The 25,822-nt window shown below is 41.1% G+C and overlaps 1 protein-coding gene across 2 annotated transcripts in view; it reads right to left on the reverse strand.

Moving 5' to 3' along the window:
- LOC130606620 (myosin-1B-like) overlaps positions 1–14,354 on the reverse strand; it is a 32,759-nt gene extending 18,405 nt beyond the window's left edge. The window contains exons 1-17 of one of the 2 annotated variants that reach the window (XM_057423139.1): positions 14,151–14,354; positions 13,910–14,053; positions 13,660–13,816; positions 12,615–12,642; positions 12,403–12,517; positions 9,889–9,981; positions 9,729–9,792; positions 9,540–9,638; positions 9,340–9,443; positions 9,024–9,162; positions 8,526–8,644; positions 8,276–8,425; positions 8,027–8,197; positions 5,755–6,064; positions 4,251–4,324; positions 3,633–3,720; positions 1,153–1,270 (exon numbers count right to left, since the gene is read on the reverse strand). In XM_057423139.1, coding sequence (XP_057279122.1) covers positions 1,153–1,270; positions 3,633–3,720; positions 4,251–4,324; positions 5,755–6,064; positions 8,027–8,197; positions 8,276–8,425; positions 8,526–8,644; positions 9,024–9,162; positions 9,340–9,443; positions 9,540–9,638; positions 9,729–9,792; positions 9,889–9,981; positions 12,403–12,517; positions 12,615–12,642; positions 13,660–13,816; positions 13,910–14,053; positions 14,151–14,354 — 2,177 coding nt within the window. Of the gene's footprint in view, positions 1–1,152; positions 1,271–3,632; positions 3,721–4,250; positions 4,325–5,754; positions 6,065–8,026; positions 8,198–8,275; positions 8,426–8,525; positions 8,645–9,023; positions 9,163–9,339; positions 9,444–9,539; positions 9,639–9,728; positions 9,793–9,888; positions 9,982–12,402; positions 12,518–12,614; positions 12,643–13,659; positions 13,817–13,909; positions 14,054–14,150 lie in introns of those variants that run through there. The other variant, XM_057423131.1, reaches the window with a different exon arrangement.
- Positions 14,355–25,822: the final 11,468 nt, after the last annotated feature.

Here is a 25,822-nt window from a genome sequence, read left to right on the forward strand (position 1 = left end):
CTCTTCTCTTGTCTCATTGATCAGAGGAATGCTACTCAAAATTGAAGATGAATTAAAACTATTAATCAAAATCAGCTATATTCTAAAGGAAATATAGATCTTGCACAGTTCACAGCTCTATAAAGTTGTAGCACTGAATCCACTGAATCCTTTGGACTAAAAATAGCACAGTATTATTCTGTAAATGCTAAGAGCAGTTTAAGCATTTTGTAAGGGAACTTAATGATTAAGATAATCCAGTGTCATGGAAAGGACTACCTCATCCTTCTAAAGGGATTTCTTCAGGTACATGAGGATGTGTGATTCTGCACTGGAGCACTTCTTATTCTCAAGTCTCTCTTGAAGCAGAATATGTAAAATTGAGACAGTGATAGTGGTGCAATGAATTTATTCTCTATTTTAGGCTTCCATTGTAGTTCCTCCTGAACTTCAGTTCATTTGCTTTGAACTATAAAGCACTTTGTGGTTGTGAACTATGGCCATTATGGATAGATTCCTTCACCTGTCACATCAAATTATGATTTGAGAATTGAGAACAGCTAATGCCTTACTGAACATCAGGTTGCAGGGCATTTTGAGAGAGTTCTTAGGTCCTTTTCACACTATTTCAACATGGAAAATGCTACTGTCACATTTAAATGTAACAGCAGCGAGTTCTGATTCAGGCGTTTATAGCAACAGAGCTCATATGAACCTGTTTAATTGTCTCCATTTTAAAGATGAGAAAAACAGGGCAGAGGATGCGGGCCAGGGATAGAGCATTGGGAAATCCTTGGAGTTTTGCATGCTTAGTCAGTGCACAGTAAGAAGACTGTGCTGACGTGTTGTTTTTGCATCTATTCTCTTGGAGACTTACAAAGAGAGTCTCTAATGCCATGTAATTCATTACACTGCAAGCATTTTGCATCTCTTTGAATCATCAGGCATTGACTCCAGTTTAGAAACTGTACTGGTTCTGAAGAATCAAAAAATCTCTGGTCTGATCAAAGAAGGAAAGACTGGGGTGACGTGACAGTATTTATTTCTTGGTTCTCTCAAATGACTCTAGTCTGATTCAGAGGGTTTCTCTCCATGTTGTCACCAGACTTGTCACCTGAGCTGTGGGTTTAACTGAGGCCTTATCTTAAAAGACAGTAGTAACTGAAGACTTACCGTTGCTTGAAGTCTACATAAAGGATTCTGCTTGGAAACCCTTTTCTGCAAATTCGAATGCCTTCTAGAACTCCATTGCACCGCAGCTGATGCATCACCAAGAAATGGTCCATTTCACCTTAAAGAAAATACATCCATCATGACTCTTCCTTTCTTCCAAAAAATCTCCATATGTTTTAGCATTCCAGAATGACCTCCTTTTTTTTTTTTTTTTTAATAAATTCAACCGTCTTTTGATAAAAGATGCAGGAAGTGGAGAGAGAACATGTCTTCAATTCATACAAGTTGCAGAGATCGTACTAAGAAGAGCAGAATTTGTGAATTGCCAACAGCCAAAAGGCATGCGGCCATATTAGTCAAAAATGTCAGGACAGTGGTTTAGGAGACCAGCTGAAAGATCTTCTACAGCATCAGCATCCACATTAAGTGTTGGTAGAGGTGGCACAATGCAGAGCGTAGTGCATCTAGACAATCAGCTCTTCACATTATGTACCTCACATCATACCTTCAATCTGCCGTGCAAGTATTGACTATACTCAAACTTAATTAGATTTGATAGCTAGATAGATTGCAACACAGGAAGGGATAAGCAGGTTGCTTAAAGCTTTCAGTCTGCCTGCAGAGGACAGTTGATTTAAATTGGAAGAATTATCTTTCTCCTCCTAATATATCTATTAGATATAATAATCAGCTGTATTTCGAAGCCTAATTTCCAAGCATTACAAAGTACAACTGACAAAATAAAAACCTCTTGGAGCCACTGTGTCATGAAGAAATTTCCATCAGCTGCCAGAGACTTTAATTAGTACAGTGTGGTCCATACCCTTAACTTTATCTTTTCAGTGTAATCAATAGTTGTACCCAAATAACTTGTTAGAAAAGTCGAGCACAAGCAGCCAAAACCCAGCTAAAAATCAGAAGATGTCCAGTTTCTGTCCCTTCACTTCACCATCCTTAATTTTGCTCGCACAGCATTACTTTTCTTTTCTTAAAGGGCAAAAGTTAAGATTCCCTCTGAGTCATCTGTCAAAACAACTAACCAAACATTAAAATGACAGCAATATCTAGCAAAATAATTAATTCAAATATGCTTTCCTATTTTAGTAGGTTTCTTTAATTCCCCACTTCTTACACTTGACTATCAAGACCCCAGTGGGATTCCTCTTTCTTCACTTAAGATGTGAAGTGTGGACATTTCCATTTGGGCTTCATTTATAGTCAGTGGAGTGAAAAAGTTTCTTCTAGGATGTGATTCATCTCATCCTAAGGTAGATGTATAAAGGAGGCCAGATGAGTCGTATCTTAGAATGCCAGCTTCTCTCCACTGAATATAAAAGCAGTTTTGATGAATAGCTGAAATGTGAATGTCATTCATGTATGTGTTGCTTGAATCCTGCTTGTGGTTTTTGGGGTTACACAGAGACATAAACAAGAAAGGTAAGGAACGTTCTGAAATTGGTCTTTTGTTTCCTGAGCAGATTAAACAGATGCTAAGATCCTGTTTCCTTATATTCCTGTTGCATCCATTACATTCTACCAGGACTGATAGGACAAGAGGAAACGGCCTCAAGCTGCACCAGGGGAGGCTTAGACTGGATTTTAGGAAAAAATTTCTTCAGTGAAAGGGTGGTCAGGCATTGAAACAGCCTGCCCTGAAATGGGAAGTGGTGAAGATTCCACAAATGGGGGAATCACTGTCCCTGGAAGTATTCAGAAACTGTGTAGATGAGGACCTCAGTGACACGCTTTAGTGGTGGCCTTGGCAGTTCTGAGGTAAAGGTTGCACTTGATGGTCTGAAAGGTCTTTTCCAACCTAGCTGATTCTATAATTCTGTGATTCCTAAAACCCACACAGGCAAGTATCCCCCCAGGTACTTTAATTTAGTGGCCACATGAAAATACTCCCAAACTTGACTGTGCCCAGAGACAAAATTCCTTGTGAGAGTTTAATATTTAATTATATAAAGAAAAGAAAAAGGAAATTTATATCAAAATGAATTCCAAGTGCTAGCAGCACCCAGCAGCTTGTACCTGGAATTCTGTAAGTGATATATGATTGCTTTGGCAGTCCTCCAGCTCAGTGAATCAGATCATAACACTGAATATTTAGAAATTGGTAAGTGGTCTTGGGCTGAACCCAACAGTTCTGAATGATATGGTGGTTCTTAAAACTAGGCACTTTTTTAGGGATTTGCTAATGCTATTACACAACAGACCATTTCATCAGCTGTGATTAAGCCAATCTCATTCATCTTCAGTGCTGTACACACATTAAGAGAAGATGGGTAATTGCTGGAGACTGTAAGGCTCAAAATTTCACACTCACTGTAAGCAATAAAAAAAGATTTGGACAGTGTCCTGCAGGCCAATTCCTACAAGTTTCACATGCAAAGGGAACTGTTCTGGGAGAAGTTGATGTGGAAGCTAACCAGGCCAAGTCCTGCCAGTCCCATGTCTTCAGAGTTTAATGATGGACTTACCAGGTGTTTTGGACTCATTAGGAACCAGGCATCGCACAAAGTGAGGATGGGTACTTCTCAGGTTAGTCATCAACTTGTTTAGATTTTCCTATGATAGACGAAACATGGGTTTGAACTTTGGGGCATAAAACTTTTGCATCCTTATTCAAATATCAAGGGGTTATAGAATCCCATAATGGTTTGGATTGGAAGGGGCCTTTGAAGTTCATCAAGTCCAATACCCCTGCCATGGGCAGGGACATTTTTCAGTAAACCATGTTGCTGAAAGCCCCATCCAGCCTGACTAGGAACAATTCCAATGATGGGGCAGCCACAGCTTCTCCAGGCAACTTGTTCCAGTGTCTCACCACCCTCACTGTAAAGACTGTATTCTTTAAGTCCAGTTTAAACCAACCTTCTTTGATTTTAAAACCATTGCCTCTAGTCTTGCACTACAGGCACTGTGAAAAGTGTTTCTCTGTCTTTCTGATAAGCCCCTTTTATATATTGAAAGGCTGCAGTAAGGTGTCCCTGAAGCCTTCTCTTCCCCAGGCTGAATTACATTAACTTTCTTCATAGGAGAAGTGTTTTGGATCATTTTGACGGAAACACGGCTCATTTAAAAGGAAATTCACATACCCTGAACACAGCAGACACTGTTTGGAAAGAGCCACCCTTCTTCTTACCACCTTTCTTGCCACCAGCAGTATCACCTTTTAAGAAGTAGATAAGAGGTGAACAGTTAGAGTAAGCAGTATGTTTTGTAGGCCTCACCTTCCTTTCTTTGGCCATAAGCCAATAATGTAATCAACTTTAAATTTTAAATACCCACTGCTGCATGAGAGTTTTAGTGAACTGCTTCTGTCTGGTTGGTGATATTTGCTCTCAGATGCATGATTTAGGTTGCATCATGCTTTAGCGGCGTGGAATTCCTATGGCCTGACATAACTTTCATAACAGTATGCTCTGTGCTTCTAGTCACTTTCCTTCTACTTACAGACATAGCCACAGTCATTATTTTTTTATTTAATTAGATGAAAGGCCACAAGAACATGGCTCAGCAGTTGACATTTCTTTATCAGTGCAGTAAAGTCTTCTTTAGAAACATCTCCTAATCCAGTGTTTCAGGTGAAAAAATAGGGATCTCTTCTGGTTTATGACTTCACCATGACAGGAAACAAATTACAGTCTCAGGAATACAAATCCAAGCAGCTCATTGCCTTTTAATATTTGCTGCACCATTGATGCCAGTTAAATGGATACTTAAATGAAGTCTTTGTTCTCCTAATTTCACACTTTATCCAAAATTTTATCTTCGCAACCTTTTCCTCTCACCTTCCTTATATTGGTGATACCTGCAAAGACCACAACTGACACATCCCCAGTATTTCCTAAGAGCTTGCCTAGACACATTGTTATCTCAGTCAAACTGAACTGCAGGAAAGTTCCCACGCACTACCTTCTTGAATCCCAAACCCTGCTGTCCATATGCCTGATGGCTGAGTTGACTACTGCTGTATACTGCCTCGTCTTTTTGCCCAGCACTCAGGCTGCCAGAATATTGGGAGTTTTTTGGTAGAAATCTGTGTGGCCATTTTTGGTAAGGCAGACGTGTTGGCTGTCCAAGTTGATTATCTTCAGCCACAAAAAAGGGCAAGAGAGTGGGCTGCTCTTTGATGCCCTTAGAGGACTATTACACTGTATTCTCTGTCTCTCTCATTTTCCCTTGCAACACCAGGACTGCTCAGCTGGGTATGAAATAGTTCCACAGACTCCTTTTAGTTCTTGTAGTTCACCTCGGTAAACAAAACTCTGTCCCCAAAGACTAGAAAGTGCTTTACTTAAAGTAAAGTATACTTTACATGTATAGTTGATACCCATCTAGAGGATGAGTAAGTATGCGCATGATTCACAACATAGTGAGTCACTTTGTATTGGACTCACTGTGTTTTACTTCTCTGCGCCACATGAATGTGTTTTCAGCAGTTCTGCATGTTGATATCTTAATTTTGGCATAACTGAGTGCACACAAGAACAAGGCCACCTTAGGGGATGATAGTCTAAAGTATACCACAGAAAGCAGAAGAAGAAGTAGACTTAAGTTGGCTCTTGCCTTATTGATCATCACTGATAAAGCACTTACTTGTTTCTGCACTTGCGTAATTAGAGAAAAGGAAGCACAGTAGCTTCAAGGATGATTTCTGGTACAACTCTACCACACTTTCATTCAGGGGGTCCTTGTTCTTGTCAAGCCAGCCAGCAATGTTGTAGTCCACCGTGCCAGCATAGTGCACCAGAGCGAAGTGAGCCTCAGCCTTGCCTTTGGCAGGCTTGGGCTTCTGGAAGTTTTTGTTCTTGCCCAGGTGCTGGTCATAGAGCTTGTTCTTGAAAGAGGTGTCAGTTGCCTTGGGGAACATACACTCCTCTTCCAGGATAGAGAAGATGCCCATGGGCTGGAAGAAATATGAAAACATGAAGAAAGTGGTGGGGAGAAGAAAAGTAAATAAAATGTTACCTTCCATATAATTTGTGGCTTGTTTCAGTGACTGTAATTTATATTGCCTAAGTTCTTAAAGCACCACTAGTTACTATAATAATCAGGCAAACTATAATTAGTCTGTGTTGCTCAGGCTACTACCCATGAACATGGCAACTCAACAATGCTGTTCGCAGTATTCATAGATACATGCATCTTTGAATGGAAGACTATATATACATATTTTAATCTATTGGTTTGATTCTCATTACCCTACATCATTAGGAAGTAGGTGTTAGCATCCTGTTTGTGGGCCTGATGCCATTGTGCATGTCTGTTACAAGCCATAAGGTTGTAGTTGTCAGTGTGGACTTAATTTGATGGCTTCTCAGGAAAGTGCAGATTACTGATACCTACCGGCTCTGGTTTTGTCTACAGTGAATGTGAATGATGGATCAGATTTTCCACACCTTATATGAAGTGTAAATGACAACCTGTCACTTTAGAATACCTATAGACTTTTAATTTGTCTCAGAATTTCATTTACAATGAGAAGAATTTCAATGTAGAGATGTAGGCACATTCACAGAGCTTTCGTTGGAGCTACATTAGATATCTTCTGATAGTACAGACAAGCACATCCTCTGATACTGCTGGAGACAATGATGTGATCTGTACCTTTCTGGCCTAGACAGAATTCTATGAGTTCCTTCTTTGTGTGAACCCCTTTTTTTTTTTTTTTTAGTTTAATTTAATAAGGTGCCATGAGATGCTTACATCTGATTTCAGCTGGATAGCTGCCAGAGCTAGGATCAGGGTTCTTCCAGAGCAGCAGCAACCACAGAAGGTGGATGTTGGGAAGGAATGCTATGCTTTGAATGAAGACTTTGCTGTCTAGGTGTGGCTGCTGTATGAGAGCTAGGGGTTTAGCATACATCTTGCCTAAGTGTAGGTGTCTATAAAACAAAATCTAGATCTGAGCTAGCTGTCCAGATTGCTTTTCTATTATGGAACACATTATAAAGACATTTCACAGAATCCCTAACAGAATGTACCAGATGATTTGCATCTTAGAAGTGTCTGCTCCTTTTCTGTCATTGCAAAAGATTTTACAACATTAGATCAGCATAGGTGTTCTGCTTCCACTGGCTCTACTACTGTGCATTGCATAGATGGGGGACACAAAATGTGTGGCCACTGAACACTTAGTGTGGATATGGGGTGTTAAATAAAGTAAAAGGCAACAGGCAGTAGCTGTGAATGGTAGTGCTGCCTGTAGATGCTGCTATGTGGTGGGAAGTGTGGGAGGTTAGCAAGAAATGTGTCTCATGTGCAAAGGCATAACACATGGAATGAATATAAAGCAGAGAACATGCATGTGGAATGGCTGTACCAGTCACTGGGCATGGGGCATGAATGACAGTGCTGGGAGCAGATATCTGTATGCTCCTGAGAAGGAAGATGTTTGCATATGTGCGTATTGGATTTGCACATGATGTGTAAGAGCTGTGCACAGCCACTAGACACTGGCTTGTAACATAGCAGTGAGGGGTTCATTCCCATTAAGGTCCCCAGTGCAGTGGCAGTGAGCAGTGACAGAGGGGCCAGAAAGGGCTATGTTGCTAGAACCAGAACTGCTACCCCTTACAGCAAGTAGTAGGACTTGAGGTTCACTTTACTGTTAAAGGCAGTTTTGTTAAGGCACCAAGTTGACATTGTGTACCCCCTCTCCCGTCCACCCCAGCCATGTTGTTCAGGAAGTAACTTTTATCACAGAGGGAGCCTGTCATTCCCAAAGCTTTTGGTTTATGAACTACCTTTTCTTATGTTAGAAGGTCATTCGACATTAATGTGACCATTTATTAAGAATGACTGGACTAAAATAAATGCCCATGAGAGAAATGTGCTCTCCTAAAATGAAAACAAAAAAATCCTCTACCTTCTCAATGAGCTCAATGCAAGCAGCCAGATCCATCCCAAAGTCAATGAATTCCCATTCAATTCCTTCCTTCTTGTACTCTTCCTGCTCCAGCACGAACATGTGGTGGTTGAAGAACTGTTGCAGTTTTTCATTGGTGAAGTTGATGCACAGCTGCTCCAGGCTGTTGAACTGCAAATTCAAAATATATAAAAAAGCCAGTTAGTTTGGAAATGTCATCAATGGGCAATTGTACTTACTGTAACTCACATCAAAGATCTCAAAGCCAGCAATGTCCAGGACACCAATGAAAGATGCTCTGGGTTGCTTTGTATCCAGCTGCTGATTGATGCGAACAACCATCCACAGGAACATCTTCTCATAGACTGATTTAGCCAATGCACCCACTGAATTGTACACCTGTAAGAAACACAACCAAGGCAGTAACGAAAGTTGAGTTAGCTTTAAAGCTGAAAGAACTGTCTGAATAAAATGAAAAGCTGATCAGCTGTCAAGGTACCTGTTGGACGTTTTGTCCTTTAGTTACATATTCATTCCCGACTTTGACCCTGGGATAGCATAAAGCCTTGAGGAAATCAGCAGAATTCAGACCCATCAGGGAGGCAGCTATATCAGCCACTAGGATCAGAGACAGCAGACAAGGTCAAATGAGATAAAGAAAGCTGTCTTGGCCCTCTAGGATGTTCCTGTCACAAGGAACTCACTTTCTGTGCTACTCAGATGCACCTATTGTGAAGGAAAGTTTCCACTTTAATATAGGCAATGTCTCAGCTGCAGCACACTCCTCTTCCATGTCTGGAGGGCTGCAGCAATGCTTCATTTCTATGTATTTCTGTCTCCTTGTGGAGCATAAATTCAGTCACTGACTTGCAACAAACTGAAAAAAATTAGTTTCTGGAAGGGAAATTCATTCTCAAAGTGTTGGGCACTTCATGGGACAGGGTTACTAGCTTGTCTCCTGTTGCAGTTCACAAGCAAAATCTGCAGTCAACACTACCTCCTGTGCCATCTGGCTCTGCCTGCTCCTCACGCTGCTTCTGCTTGAACTTCATGTTCCCATAGTGCATGACAGCCCCCGTCACCTTATATATCCCTTCCTTCTCTTCAGGGCTGAAGCCCAGGATGTCCACGGCATTCTGCAGAGGCAACAGGGTAGGTTAGACAAGCACAAGGGCTGAAGAACAGGGTGCTGTGATGGGAAGGTAGGGTTTCTCCCCCTGCCTTTTTGCCTCCCTGCCTGCACTGAGCTGTGCTTCCCTGGCCACAGCTGCTCTGACTGTGGGGTCATCCTGTGGGTGCTCCCCTGTACTCACATCCATGGCCAGCAGCTCCTCAGCATCATTAATACTGGAAACAGTGACTTCTCCTTGGCTCACATACTGGAAATCGTAGGGGTTGGTGGAGATATGGAGGAGATCTGCAGGTAGACAGGGCACCTTTGGTGGCAGTGGGGCAGGTCATAGCGGAAAGGGGAAGCACTCACTGAGCTAAGCCCAGCACTACTGGCACTCACCAATGAGCTCTGGCTTCTTGTTGGACATTATCTGATAAAAAATATGATAGCTTCTTTCACTGGACAGCTGGAAAGTCACTCTGGATTTCTCCAGAAGATCTAACCAAAAGAGAGATGTCATTAGCCTCCTGGTAAAGTAGAGATCCTTATTGCACAAATTCTGCCTCCACTGACTTGCTCATAACTCACAGGTTTCGATATCTGCAGAGGCCAGCTTGCCAGTTTTTCCAAAGTGAATCCGGATAAATTTTCCCTGTCAGGCAGTACAAATCAACCCATTGGTTATAGCGATCAAAGAATGGGACATGTATGAGATGTCTGCATTCCACCAAATCTTAAATAAACTCACAAAGCGCGAGGAGTTGTCGTTCCTCACAGTCTTGGCATTGCCAAAGGCCTCCAGCAGTGGGTTGGCACTGATGATTTGATCCTCCAGAGTTCCCTAGTTACAAGAGAAAAAGCTTCTTATCAAATCTTGCTACTGGTTAAAAACAAATATTGCAAAGGAGATAATACGAACAGGCAATTCCTATACTTCATATGTGATTTTTAACCTAAAATGTATTGGAGTTTTTAAGCATTTATTCACTCATGAATATTGCCATTGGTTTCAAAGTGGAGAGTTTCTTAGCTGCATGACTGCAGAAGGTATGATCAGCATGTAAAGTTTCGGTACTGTATTGTGTCACTCTTGTTAACTGCAAAAATATGGGAAGAAAGAAGGTTCTGTGGCATTATGCCTCTCCTTTGCCTTGCAATCTATAGGGTCCCGGAAGTAGAGCCACCCTGTGCTTTTACGGAATGCTAGAACAAAGCTTTTCTCAAGGATTCTAGCAAAGTCATAATTGATCGTGATGTAGTCAGGGTGTGTAAGTGTTGCCAGGGATAATTTCCAAGACAGAAAAAAAAAAAAAAAAGAGAACAAACAATCAATTTGTATCCGGATGACAGATGAGCAGCACAGCTCAAGTTCCTGCAGCTTTGTGTGTGGTGGTGTTCAGCTCAGCCTTTCTCAACTTTCAGTGGAGAGGGAGCGCCGTTCCCAGCACTGTCTGCAGATGGCACAATGGGTTTAAATAAGTTGTTACAAGTCCACCGTGAAGATGAACCCTCTAAAATTAAGGAAATACAGTAGCATATGAAGCTCTCTCTCTCTTTTTTTTGGTCTTAATTAAGGCAGCACAGTATCAGATTAAGCTCCATGTATATATATATTTAATAACACCCCCCCCCCAATCTCTACAGCAGTGCCCTCTCATATGTGTCTTCCAGCTTTCTAAAGGAACTTCCTCTTCTCTGTTTATGAGAAGAGATATGTGTGTCAGTGCAGCTGACTACACCAACACCAAAGCTCTTCTTAGTGCACAGCTGTGACCAGGGTACTCCCAAGGGAGTATTGTTCATGGAGAATAGCATAGAAGATGGCATGGCAATTCTTTACAAAGTTCATTCTGGAGACCTGCCTAGAGGCTGGGTGACAAAGTGCTGGACGCTGAGACAGTATTCTAGAGAAATGTTGTTACATGTTCCTGTACTAGTATACTCTTGCCTGGCATCTGATTGCAGCCTACATCTGAGGTAGGATTCTGGGCTAAATAGAACTATATCCTGAGTGTTTTATTTAATGTTCTTATGAAGAGGCACATACTTCTGTTACAGAGATTGTGAATACTATAAAATAGGCTATTTGGAAGAAGGCAGAATAAAGTTTTATCCATCTGAGAGCCAGGTGAATTTCCTTATATCAAACACAGACATCTCTCAGCTGTCTCCAAGTTCTGCAATCAGTGCTGGCATAGTGGGCAGCTGGTGAAAGCTGAGCCCAGGATATTCTCAAATGCTGCTGATGGAAAGAGTGTTTATGATGCACTTGCCTTGTCCATAACAGCCCATCAATCACAGACACCTGCCTCTAAGTGTGGAAAGCATATTCAGCCTTGGAATCTCCTTACGTTCCTCTGTGCCCTTGGGTACTCAAATAACATGCTGACACGTGTCACCCACTTTGATGCACATACCATCTCAAAGACTTTGGTGACACACACTTGTGCTGCAAGGATGTTTGTTGCTTGCTCTGTGCTAGGGAGTGAAACCCATGCTTTGCAAATACACCAGTGGGCTCAGATTGTGGCAGTGGGGCTGCTCAGCAGGAAGGGTCAGTAGGGTATATGCTTTCTTCCCTGGAAGGATCCTTTTTGAGGTTACATTTCCACTGTCAGGCAAGTGGTCCCAGCTGTCCAAAATCTGTCCCTTTTCTTATGCCTCCACTAAGGGCTGTTACTTTGACCACAGGCAGGAGAACAAGCCAGTGGAAACTACTACCTGATGCAATTGAAAAGGCTTTTAACTTCAATATAAGCACGATGGAGTCCAGAGTTACTGCACTTCCCCTGTCAATAGGAGTCAAACCAAGGAATAGGGATGGCACAGTCATGTGCCACTGGGAACCAGCTGCTCTCTTTACACTTGCAGCCACTCGGGGCAGTGGATGTGGCTGAACTTGTAGGATACTGATGAACTGATTCGTAGTGCAGAGAAAATTGCTGTCTTACATTGTCTTCCTTTCCCTAGTGAAGACTTCTCCTGTGTAAATGAAGACTGGAGAGAAACTGAGGCTTGGACCTTTCCTACATAAAGAAAATGCTCCTTTAAGTAGAGTTCCACTAGTGTTCAGGGGGATGGAGGCCAGGTAGCAGGGGTAAATGAGCATTGGTGTGCTTGGACTGTGCATCCTGACTGTCTCCTCAGCAGTGCTACACTTTCTACCTATTGATAGTTGTGCAACCCAAAAAGATGCATTGATAGCTTCTGCTCTGCAGGCACAGTCTTGAGCAAACTCGAGAAGGGGGAGCAAGAGGCATACCTGCAGTTTGCCACTCTTTTCTTCTTCTTTCTTTTTGTCACCACTAACTGCAATTGTTGCAAAGTACTGGATGACTCGCTTGGTATTCACAGTCTTCCCTGCTCCAGATTCTCCACTGTTGGAATGAAAGTATTAATTGTTACAGAAAACAGGAAATAGGAAACATCTTTACTTCTCTGTCAGCTTTGAAACGTGTATCCAAACATACTCACGTGATAAGGATTGACTGGTTGCAAGAATCTGAAAACAAAGTACCAGAAAGAGATGTTGAAATGAGAAGTGAAGGACTTCTGTTCCTCAGACATAACTGACTGACTTCAAGGGAAATAACTGTATTGTCACTGTATTTATCACTTTGTAACCAGAGAAGGTAAACTCTGCATTAGTCTCCATGCGGATTTTTATTTTCTTTTTTTTTTTTTTTTTTTTCACAGAGGGATGGTTCTTTACAAGGCTTCCTCCTCACTGTTTGGCTTAAATATTTTTCCAATCAGAATCAGATTCTCTGCTGTGTTGCTTTACTGTTTCTTTAAATTCCTCACTAGGAGAGTGGGCACAAAGCCAGGCAGCTGGCTACTACCTTTCCAGAGAGCACAGAGGTCATTAAGATGCCACAAGCAGTCTAATCTTGAGTTGTTCCATTAGACTTCAGTCTGCTTTGTTGAGGCTGCATCTGGAGTTCTGGGCTTCCGAGTACAAGGAACTACTGAAGAGGGCCCAGTGATCCTTAATCAAAGCTGATAAAGGAACTGGAACATCTCTCTTTCGAGGAAAGGCTGAGAGACCTGGGCCTGTTTAGCTTGGAGAAGAGATGACTGAGAGGGGATCTTATCAATGCATGCAAACATTTTAAGGGTGGGTGTCAAGAGGATGGTACCAGGCTGTTATCCAGTGATAGGATAAGGGACAGCAGGCACAGACTGAAACACTGAATGTTCCATCTGAATATGAGGAAGACAAAGCACTGTAACAGGCTGCCAGAGAGGCTGTAGAGCTTCCTTCTCTGGGGATGTTCAAAACTCATCCCATGTCACGTGCTTTAGGTGAATCTGCATAACAAGGGAGTTGACTAAGATGATCTCCAGAGGTCCCTTTCAACCTACCAGTCTGTGATTCTGTGACTCTTTGTTATGGGAGCTGTTTCCATACAGGCACTGAGTAGAGCACCACCTAGGATGCCTGAACTCTCAAATGTTTCTTGACCAAGCAGTAACCCTGTGTATATCAGTATTTTCCTGTTCTTGCCAAAAGACTCACCAGTCAGCATGGACTGATATGCATTGTCAGAGATTGAGAAGATGTGTGGAGGGGCCTCCTGGCGCTTCTTGCCTCGGTAACCAGCTACCACCTGCTGGCTGTACACCGGCAGCCACTTGTAGGGGTTGACGGTGACACAGAAGAGACCCGAGTAGGTCTGTGGGGAAGGGAGACAGCACGTTGGCTTCCACTTAGGCTGGCAGAGCAGTTCCTCCCAGCTACCCAGAGGAAGACTGCTGCTGGTACTTACGTAGATCATCCAGGCTGCGTAACGCTCTTTGAGGTTGTACAGCACAGCGGGTTCATGGAGGTGGGTCATCATGGCCATGTCCTCGATTTTATCGTACTTGGGAGGGTTCATGGGAAAGACCTGGTCATCAGTTACAGTCACAGTCTGAGAAAAGCAGAAGAGAACAACAGGAGAAGAAATCTAAGTGAGGGAACTGCCTGGACTAGATGGTCATGCGTGAGTAGCTGTTGGTATCACTTACTGTATCATCATATGTTTTAACTGTGACTTTGCCGCCTTCTCTACTTTGTATAGTGGCTTTAACATACATTTGCTTTTCATCCACTACAAAACAGGCTGTCTTAGCATCAAATGGGCGGTTCTGGGCTTCAATTCTCTCCTTCTCAGTCTTCCGTAAATAGGGAGCAGCTTCTCCAAAAACTGCCATCTCTGCATCAGAACTCATGGCTGGAGTTGCTCTAGAGGAATTCAGAAAGGTTTCAGAGAACCTGTGCATTTTTAATTTATATTTATCCAGAAAATGGGTATGTTCAATGACTAAAAGGAAGGAGACTAATCAATGTAAGGCACTTAATTTCTGCCTTAATTTTAAGTATCTGAAGAAGTCCTAATAAAGCAAGTTCCTTTTGTAGACAGAGATGTTTACAAAAAAGAAAAAAATTGCCTTTAAAGGCATCACCCTTAAATAATGCGCCTGTGTGCAGAAGTGAAGGCAGAGACTTCAAGCTAGAAGTCTTTCAAAGCCTCTCCTGCCGTATCTTCATTTGCTATTCACACAGCTGCACAGTCACATCCTTCTCAAAGCTACGTACACTAACCACTTAGATAGTTTCATTAGATAGCTAAAAATCTAGACATAAATAAGATCTGTAAGTTAAGCAGATTGGCTCTTACACATGATTTCTAGGTGGAGGTATTCTTGGCACCCTTCTGTTTTCTATATTTTAATACCAAGCAAGGAAAGCTCAGCTATTTTCTGTTTGGCGCTGGAACAAATAGTGAGGGTCAATCATCATCTGTTTAAAGCCAAACCTGTTTATCATATGAACCAAATATAAAACATCTTTTCAGATCTGTGGCAAAATTAGCTAATAAAGGAATATAATGTATGGTGAAGGTAATCATTAATGGCATAGCATTATCTAGGTAAAAAAGTACCTGATATAATATTTCAAAGAATTTAAATAACAAGGTACCTTTTAGCTTTAACATATTATATGGAGTAATATTGGTTATAAATCATAAAAAAAAAACAATAAATGTGTACCAAGATGGAGCAGGCATTCAACTAGGGATTTGTGTAGCAGAAATATTACAGAAAACTGCTTTATGCTCAATTTAATGTTACATATAGAATCATAGAATAGTTAGGGTTGGAAAGAACCTTAAGGTCATCTAGTTCCTACCCACCTGCCATGGGCACCAATATCTAGTAAAAATTCAAAATTCTTCAACACAAATAGATGCTATTGGTTGCTACATTCAGGTGGACTGGTGTAGGTAATTCAAGAGCATTTGGAAATAACAGAGGCAGAAATGATGTAGGCAGGAACTAGCATTACCAGAATGTTCTTCCCCAGGCAAGGTAATATACAGGCTAAAAAAATCCATTAAATAGCAAAATCCAAAACTCCTGATACATCATTGGCTGTTTGATACACTGTGGTATTAAAGAAGTTAATGGGACAGAATAGAACAACTCAGATGTATCTTCCTAGGCATCGCAATACTGACTTAATCAGCATGGAGTGGTTTTAATCAAGGAAACAATGAAGGGACTCTGAAGGCATTTGTAATGCTGCTTTTGGACACATTGCTGTAGAAGTGCTGATCTCTCTCAGCAAAGCCTACTTGCTATGGGGTATGTACCTCGCTGGACTTAGAGGGGCTGCATGTCTCAAGAGCCGTTAATTTCAAGCCACAGAATCCAGGACCTTTAACTTTGAAATTATTATTCTATGTATATACAGCCCAGCATTTTTTTTGCCTATATGATCCTGCTTCTAGAGAAGCAACATGAAACAAGGAGAGAAATTATTTCAGTGTCCATGAAAAGGTTAAGCAGAGTATCGGAACATGCCAATAGGTTGTATTTCTCAAGAGCCACAGTCTGTTAAGCTACTGTATGTCTTCAATAGGAGATAGCGTAAAATTTAAATCTTTGGACATTCATGAACAGAGAATAAGGTATTCTCTGGGAGAATAACGTGTACTTCCATTCTTTTCAGCTCCAATTTCACTGAGCAGTTTTTGGTATTAGGCTCCTTCTGTGTCTCTGGTGAACTCTCCCAGTCAATCACTAACCGTCCCAGAAAAACTGGGAGGGAATAGTGCATATTAAATTCTCTGTGAAGGTGACATTTTGTACATAAACAGATCTATCAGACAGGAGACAAGATTGTCCTGAACTTTGTTCTGGTTTCAGGATGTGTGTGATAAGCCAAAGTCAGCATATAATGTTCTAGAACTTACCCCAGGGGAAACTTAAGGTGGACAAGCTTAGACCCTTCTTGAACTGTACTTTGAGCCTCCTGTCTGACAACAGCCTCAGTTTCATGATTCCAGCAGCTGTGCATGTGGCAGGGGTTGATTTTAATCACCTATAAATCCCAGGTTACACCACATAAAGACATTATTGTCACTCTCTCCTACATCCTCTTGGCTAAGCTTGAGTATCTGTCACTCCTCTTTCCCAATATGTGGACTGTTTCCTACCAAGAACTGTGAATATGCTCATATTGATTAAAACAGCATTTGTCCTTTGCAGTGAACCTGGTTCTGGAACACAGTCTCTTGCCATCTGCCTTTGCCATTGACTTTACTCATTGCTTAGGATTAGCAAAACTACATGTTATTCGTTAAAACCTTACCTTTAGAGAGCCCAGGAGGAAATCTGCTTTCAGTATCTGTGTGGAATGGTTAAAGAAATGAAAGAGAGAGTTAAATCAAAACCTGTCCATTGTCTTGAGTGTATGCTCTATCAAACATTTATACACTTTGTGTAGTCTGTCCCAGCAGCTGAATTTTACGCAGAACTTTACAACTCTTGAGCTAGAACCAAATTCCACAGAAAAACTTATGCTCCTGACATTACTGTCATCTGTTGAAAACAAATCTAACACCTAGGAAAATATCAGATGGATTACATGTATATTCCCAGTCAATTTCAACTGCTTTCAGAGTTAGTTTTCCTGTGCCTTTCATAGGACTCGGAGGTAGCAAAGCTTGTAGAAGGGCCCTCCAAGGAAAGGCATGTCATTGCTCTTCTGTTTGTACCACTATATTGGAGTAGTTTGGATCGTATAACCTTGACATTGCATGTAAAGCACAACCTGGAAAATTAGAAGTGGGGAATGAGAAGAAAATGCCCCTACATATTCCACCTCTTTGCAAAGATGTGGAGTTGTCATGGTCAGAGTAGGAAGCAAGCAAATTAGACTTACCCTGAGATGCTGAGGTAACAAAGAATAAGGGTCCTTTCAGCGGTGGCTCTTTATACGTAACCTTCTGCCCACGCAGCATTCAAGCACTCTATTTTTGGTCAATAATATTTTACTCTTCAGTGGTAAATGTGTTGAAGCTCTAATCTCTGTGCTAATTCATCAGAGACAGGATTGGTTTAAAGTTGTATGGAGTCAGCTGCACTGACCTGTTCTTTTCACGTTGCTCTGTGCCAGGACAGAAGAACCCAAAGACAGCTCTGATAATGACAAATAAGGCAACACTTGGCTCCTGACTTCCAAGATGATTTATTTTATAATTGTGCACAATTATTTCTTTATGGACTATGATTTTCATATATCCCATCCTATCCTCTCTGCCTATCTGCACATGCTGAGGAAGACTAGTAAGGCAGAATTTTTCTCTCATTAAATGCCTTTATACCACTCTATTGGATTGTGACAAGCCTGAAGAATCTGCAAGCTTGGGTCAGAGAAAGACAACTGCTATCTTATGGACCACAAGACAAGCTTGCAGTCCTGGCCTGTGGGTTTACAATACTTGAGGCCTGCAGGCATACTCAAGGTCTCAGCCTGCAGGAAGGAGCTTGGTTTTTGTGCCACTGCGTTATTGTGCAGAGGATGTCATGGAGCAGGCTGAATGTCAAACCAGAATAACTTTGGCTTGTTCTGTAACTGTATGTGGAAGGAGAATGTCTGCTTCTTTAAAAGTATCTGGTTAAGGGCCTTTTTTGACACCACAAGGACAGTAGGAAAGAGAAAGCCATGAACAAGTACATAGTGTGACACAAATCTGACTGACAAATAGTAAGGGAGGAGGTGATGACAACCAAACCTGGTCAGTCACACTACTTGAAGGCATGTTGAGCATGTGAAAATGTGCATTCAGGCAAGGAAACATTGTCAGTTGGGAAATTAAGGTGGAAGGGTGAACCAGAACAATATATACAGACACAGATCTGACAAAACAAACATGGAGACAACAAAAAGAAACAAACCTCACTAGTGGCACTAACTGATAGGTTATCACGAAACTACAGGTGCCACTTCCAGAAGGATCAACCTGAACTTCATGACTGATAAAACCAAGGGAGATCTCAGGGCTGGGGTGGGTGAAGGAGCTGGCAGACCTTTACAAACCCAGAAGAGGACGTGCAGAGGAAGGGCGGGGGACAGGGAGGAGCAAAGAGGAGGTAAACAGGAAAGGGTATAAAAGGGAATGGTTGCATGTAAAACAGGTTCAGTCACTGTGAGCCTGTCTGGCTGAGCCCTGCACCTGATCACCACGGTCTTTCCTGTCTTCTGCCATCTTCTTATTAAATCTTTTCTTAAGTATCTCTTTGCATAATCTCACTCTCTATCCTGGGGCTCAATGGCCTCATCTTTGACCTGGCTGGACTAGCAATGGTGGTAGCTACTGGAAATTAGTTATGAAGGTGGTGGTGAGTAGAAATAAAAGTGTCTTCAAAGTGTAGATGTCTAAGTGGTATTATGTTGGGTGCATAAGGGCTGATACAAAGGCTGATACAAAATTAGCATTTTCTGAGAACTTTGGGGGATACAATGTAGTTGTGAATTATTGTTGTCAAATACAGGACTGTCTAAAATGGTGTCAGTTGGCTATTTTGACTGTCTAAAATGGTGTCAGTTGGCTATTTTTAGTCACATGAATTGCATCCCATGTTTTTATTCTCTATTGCTTTGTCTCAGTATATGAGCTATTGATTAGAGAAAGCACAAAATTGCTTTACACAACAAAATAGGTGGGACTGAAGACTCTTAAAATCAGCTGCTTTCTTCCTCCAACTTTCCTCTCTTTTATTGAGATATCTAGATATAATTCATTCGTCTGACATGGGCCACTTAAACCCATATACCCATTAGACAAAAATGTAAGAACAGCTGTGTTTTGTCCCTCAAACCCTTGTTCTGTCCCCAGCCATGGCCAGGACAGATGTACAGGAAAGAATATAAGAACAGAGTTCACATTTAGTGAAGCTTACCCAGAGTAAGCCTTCAAAATCTAATGGTTCAAGGAATCCCCAATTCGGATGTTATGTCTTTAGATTAAATTGGTTTTAATGTATTCAGTCAGTTTTGGTCCTCTGTAAGCATTTAGCATTTACACCATCATGTATCAGTAGGTTAATTGCATGTATGAAGAACAACTACTTTATTTCTGAGCTATCCATCTGAAAAATGAATTAGAAAAATCTACAGTGGAACATTGTTTCCTCTCTACTCTCTTTTCCACCCATGCTTTTATATTCCTTAATAATAACTAATTCAGAAGTGATCCCATTGCTTTTTTCACTGTTGTTGTCCTTCTCTAAGCCCTACCCAGTTCATTGTTCTACTTTTGGGGTACATGATCACCACAGCCTTTCCTGCCTCATGCAATAGTTTCTCATGTGAAAGTTTCTCTTTGTGCTCCATTCTTTTCCTGATAATGTAAACCAATTGATTTTGCTTTTTGAACCATTACCAAACATAGAAGTTAATGTTTTCTGAGGAATAGATTTGTATCTGTCTGATCTCTTCTAAGTAGTAATGGTCATCTTAGAACCCATTTTTGTGTGTAGAAATGGGATTATTTTTTTCTCCTGGGCATAATTTCACATTTATTGCTATTAATTTAGTGTGCAGCTTTATCACTCAATTACAAGACAGTTACAATGAGGAAAGCAGAGAATGAAACTATAATTTCTCTTGAAGGTGCTCTGACATGAAGGAAAAATTCAGTGTTCTGAGTTAGAAGTAAACTAGAGTGAGAGATAACCACACCTCTGTAGTATCACTGGCAAGGAGGTGTCCATTTATGCTATTTAATCAATGGTTGCCTGCTATGAAGTATGCAGACATCTTTGAATAAGGTTGAATATGTAGAGCTAAACAGATGGGTTTCCTAACCAGTAACCCTACTTTTCCTATGTCCCAAGCACTCCTGTAGACTTGTTCTTTTTTTTTCCTTTTCTCTTGGAGAACAGTACTTCAGGAGGAATACTGAGAATGTTCATGCATTCCTGCATGGGCTTACGCACATTCTGTGAGCTTGCTGAGAGCCATACAGCTACAGGAACAACAGCTTGGGATCTGAACTCCTCAAGCGACAGGAAGAGTTGGCAGGTATCTCTCAGCTTGGGTAAGTGCTCTTACTATTTGATTATTTTGTACAGGAGGTGAGGTGGCAAAGCAGATTTAGTTTAAAGGCAGAAGGAACATTGGTCAGAAAATGATTAAAACTTTAGAGTCCATGAAGTCTTATCACCTCTTTATAGAATTGACCCAGGTCCCCATCCGGAAAGAGGTGGATTTTCAGATGCATTGTTGTCATTGCTTCATGTTGGCTTGATCTAGGGAATGTTCTTGGTGCATTTACAGAGTTCTCATTGCCTGTTTGTTTTGGATTGTGTCCATGATGCCTACTATTTAGGTAACAGAATCCTTCAAGTCTAGTGTTGCAATATGCGGAGTTGGGATGTGTCTTGTTTAGCACTTTTCTTTTGCTTCTTCAGACTTTTTTAGTATGTTCTTCAAATACATTTTTTAATTTTGCCAGGGTTCCTGCATTTAATGGAAACAAACGTATTGAGCTTTGAAAATATGTACTAGAAGTTCATCTTCTCAGCCTGACTTTAAAAGACACTATTTTCTAATGAAAATTGAAAGATAATATATGTAAGGGTAAAAGAAAGTTGATCTAAACTGGTTAAAAATACATAAACATATATGCTGATTTTCTGCACCACTGAGCATGAATTTGACACTGCACCAAGGCCAAGTAGAATTAATGATAATCTTTGAGGCATTCCTTTCTAAAAATATATTTGCGAGCTTTTTTTCACAGCTGTCTACTACCCCCAGTCAAGAGCAGCTTCTGTTGTAATGCTGAACATGGTCATTAAAGATGTCTTTCATCTAACTACTGAATGGTGCAATATGGTCACTGATATATATTGTGTATTTTGGGGGAAAAGGTGGTCTGTATCCTAAATTTGTTGTTCTATGATATGGTCATAATTTCAGCAGATGTAAAGTTGCCAGCAGTCCCTATTCTATGCAAGTTATTGACAAGAATTGTTTATTACCCCATGGGATGTGGGGGTATTTCCCCTCAAATGACAGGTCTTCTACTTCCTTCTGTCCTTCCTGCGGCAATCAAGCTAGAAAAAAATGGATTTACAGGCCATCATTTTTATGTTGGCACTCTTTTTTTTCCCCAGGCCATTCTGGCAAAAAAAAAAAAGCAGAAGAAGAGACAGGAGCAATTTGAATAATACACAGTTTTTGCTCCCACTTATATCTGGTCTCACACATCTGCCGTCTCCTTGTACAAGAGCAAATTGTATTGTTTACTTGGGATGTTATGTGGCAGCAGTAAAGAAAAAAAACGGCGTTGGGAGAAAAACAGCTTGACTTCTATGCCAGAATTGTTCAGCTAATAAACTGATGATGATGACTTTACATCCTGCCTGTTGCCAAATAGACAAAATGAATAGTAACAAGTGGCCAAGACCAGATGGAATTTACACAAAATTTTAAAAAAGGCATGGGATGTAATAGCTGAACTAATGGCTGTGGTGTGTGAGCTCTTACTAAGAGCCTTGGTTTTGGAGATATGGAAATTGCCCAGTAGAATGTTAATTTTTAAGAAGTGTTTCAGGGAACTGTGTCCCCGTAAACCTGGTGCCTGTACTGGGGAAAAGGTGGAAGCTAATAATAAGTAGAATCTGGGGACACAACAGCAGCTATAACATACTGATTGAAACGGTGTTTTTAAAAGGATGCCACATTGTTTAGTGTGAAATGTCCCTGCCCATGGCAGGGGGGTTGGAACTGGGTGATCTTAAGGTCCTTTCCAACCCAAATTATTCTATGATTCTATGATGCCACAAACCTAGTGAAGAAGAAAAAAAAGGGTGGCTGAAGGGGGAACTAGCTGTTATTGCCTTAATGAATATCTAAAAGCCATATGAGAAGGCCTATCATCTTTCTTAAAGAAGCTATATGTGTGTCTGTTGTTATATGAGATAGTTACGAGAAGTGATGCAGCCTGATAATCGTTGCTGCAGATACACAAGTGTCTCTGGGTGGCCAGAGTGGCTTGAACTGAAGCAAATCTCAGGAGCAGCTTGAGGGAAAGCTCGCTCCGTCGGCTATATTTATATACTGTTAAAGGCCAGCACAGCTATCCAGTACTGCCTCAATGGGTCCCATGTCCTCACACTCCTTAGGTAACCTCACATCCTTCCTAACGCCCCACATACCCTTGCCATCCTTCTCTGTAGAGCCTGCTAACAGGTTATGAAACAACTTAACTTTATTTTAAGTCATTAATGTACTGACTAATGAATACCAACATGTCACAAGACTCTTGTCTACTCAGCTCTTGGCCACTCAGCACCACCTGGCCAGTCATTCAGTCCAAAGCTGCTCTCCAATGGCATCTTTGTGGATCCAAGCTGAATCCAGCTCTCTCAATCACTGCTACTCTCCTTGTTATGAAAATATCTGGGAGGATAGATACAGGAAACTATGGCATTTGTGAAATGTGCTGTAATTCTCTAGTTTTTAAAACAAACAGATCTCGGTCCTTTTCTTCCACATTCAACAGGAAAGACCCTGCACCAACCTTTTTTAGCTCCCTTCCCTGTCATCCCAGCTGAAGCCATTTGAAGGAACGCCTGGATACTCTTGTGACAGCAATTCAGCAAGCCCAGGATTTTAGAGGAGAAAGTAACATTCTGGATTTTTTAGCCTGAGAGCAGCAAGATTGCTGCAGCTCTGTGCCCTCAGGTCCTGTACCAAGGTTACAGGTATATTCCCAGCAGGCACATGTCCACAGAGCACATGTGTATACCCTGTGGTGGAATCACGCAACTACACTCTGCGCATTATTAAATATTCCACATGCATTCTCCCCGTATTTACAGGACTTACAACTACAAGTTTAATTTCAAAAGAATAATTAAAGTGGGGCGTAGAGAGAAATTATGTAGGGAAAGGGCAAAAAGCACAAAATCCTTAATACGACAGGCTGACATTTGTACCTTTCATCCCTCCCAAAGGCCTAGAGCGTTCCTGTATGAACTGGAGCCCTGTGACCAGGCTTGTAAAATTGGAAATTGTTGAGTAAGTTGAGGACACTCATTTGCAATTATCAGCACCTCTGTAACTCATCTCCCAGCAAGTGGTTTGCAGAGAACCTCCTCCTCGCTTTCTAGTCTTGTCCTGCTTCACAGTCAGCGTAATTAGGTCGCTAACAGTTTTTGGTCACTAACAGTTTTTCAGAAGAAACCAACTCTATTCACAAAGCCAATTTACACACCAGTATTCACATACACAGTATTGTCTGTGTATTCCTCAGTCCATCAGCCTGTTTCCCTCACAATCTAATGAAGGTTTGATAATAATTCTAACAGGCAGAACACATTTGCAAAAGGATCAGTTCCCTCCCCATATTGAAAATACTGAATCTGCTGTTTTGGGAATACTCATCTCAGCTGGCTCAGACCAGATATGTTTTTCCTCTTTGCTGTTTTGTTGTAAGACTTGGCTTACAACGGACTGCTTTGTAATGGGCGTAGTATGGTATTGCTGTAGTCTGTTCAGTAAGACTATCAGACTACCTCAGACACAGAAGGCAGAATTGCAAGGTGTCTGCAAGATGTGGCAGGTAGAGAGAGTAAAGCAGTTGCCCATCCTGTTCTTCAGGATACAACTCCTCACAGTCATCCTGTTAGACACAGCTGAAGTGTACGTATGACCGCAGCACTGAGCAGCCAGAGGAGGTTTGCTGTACTTGCCACAGCATTGCACAGCCCTTTGACCACATCAGCTGAAATCCATGGGTGATGAGGTGTTGTCTGTCCTACAGGAATAATGTTATATGCTGCAGCCAGTAAGCTTACAAACTCCTCCAGGTGGCTGTGCTGCCCTGGTAGGTTGATAGGTTGGTAAGTCAACCTTGGTTTCTGTACTGATACCATCTTGGAGCTATTGCAGCCCATGGGCTTTTGCAGCCCATGTTTTGTAATTCAGGGTTTCATTTTCTGCATACCCTGCAAAGTAGATAGGAAGGAGCCTGTGTGAAAGCGAAGTCATATCTTTACACTGGAATGTAAGTTATTTTCAAAGAAGGTAGCTACTATTTATAAAGTTTGCATCTGTGGACAGTAATGGTTTGGACTACACTTAGTTAGAAGTCCGCACACTCCCTGAAAAAAGATGATCTGGTTCAGTCAAAGGCAGGAAAAAAAGCATCACGAAAGCAAGTAGTGGGGCCTCCAAAAGCCCAAACAGTTTTTTTGTCAGGTAAGGGGGTTTCTGAGCAAGGAGGTTTTCTACTGCTGTTGTGTCTGTGGCACACATGAAAACAGGGTTATCTACATAGTATAAAGGTTGCATGCTGATGTGCCATCTTTCTATTTTCTTCCAAAAGGAACTTGATAGCAATACTTTTCACAGATGGCTATAAATCCCACAGATTAATTTCTCAGGTGTCTGACATGTGACTCTGGCAATGGGTTTGGAGATATGGTGACACTCAACTAGGACTGCAGTCAGGGGACGCTGTCCTCTTAAGCTGTAAAATGCTTATCAAAGTCCTGATACTGAACTCCAAAAATAGTGACTACTTCTGACCTTGATTACGTGTCAGTGATGAAACAGTAATATACATCTTCAAGTTACTGGATTAGTGCTGAAAAAATAGCTTTGGAAACTTTATATGCGTATATTTGTGTGTGTGCGTGTGTATGTACATGTACATGTGCATTACTTGCATACGGTAAATACATTAATATGTAATATTTCACACATGTATCTAATAATCTTGGAAAGCCTATGAGGAATTTAGTATTTTCATCTGCAAGCTTGGTTTGAATAATAGTAAGAAGAAAACAAAGGGAAAAAATTACTAACCAGCTCTCAGTCACTGAATGCTGTTTTTCATGTGTCATAAATTAAGAATCAGACCTTTTGAAAACGAATAAATGTTATATATCCTAATACATAATCAAAAGTGACAGAGTCCGGTCTAGGCAAAGTTATTTGGGTTACCCTGGAGACTACATAGAACTTCAGTGGCTGCCTGATCAGCTTAGAGGATTCATGGGACCTTTATGAACACAATATAGACAGTGAATGACTATATGAGGTAGCAGGTTGTACTGCCCTTGGAATTTGGGTTTGTACATCACTTTCATGAATGAAACTTAAAAGTAGATCTCATTTTAGGTTTAAATGTCCTCTAAAATATGTTTCAAAGTATCTTGAAGGACTGAAGATGTTTAACCTGAAAATTATCTTCTTGTAAATCATGCAGAAGATTTATTTCTATTAAAATGAATCTTCTACATGATTTAATAGAACAATCAGTGATTTCTGCCTTAAGGAGATCAGATGAAATTCCATGATGAGAATGAAGCAAGTTGTCTCATTACACCATTTT

This window comes from Pezoporus wallicus, unplaced genomic scaffold, assembly GCF_028554395.1.
Source record: "Pezoporus wallicus isolate ANWC-B61680 ecotype Strahan unplaced genomic scaffold, APGP_CSIRO_Pwel_v1 contig_8723, whole genome shotgun sequence".
NCBI classification, from domain to species: Eukaryota; Metazoa; Chordata; class Aves; order Psittaciformes; family Psittacidae; genus Pezoporus; species Pezoporus wallicus.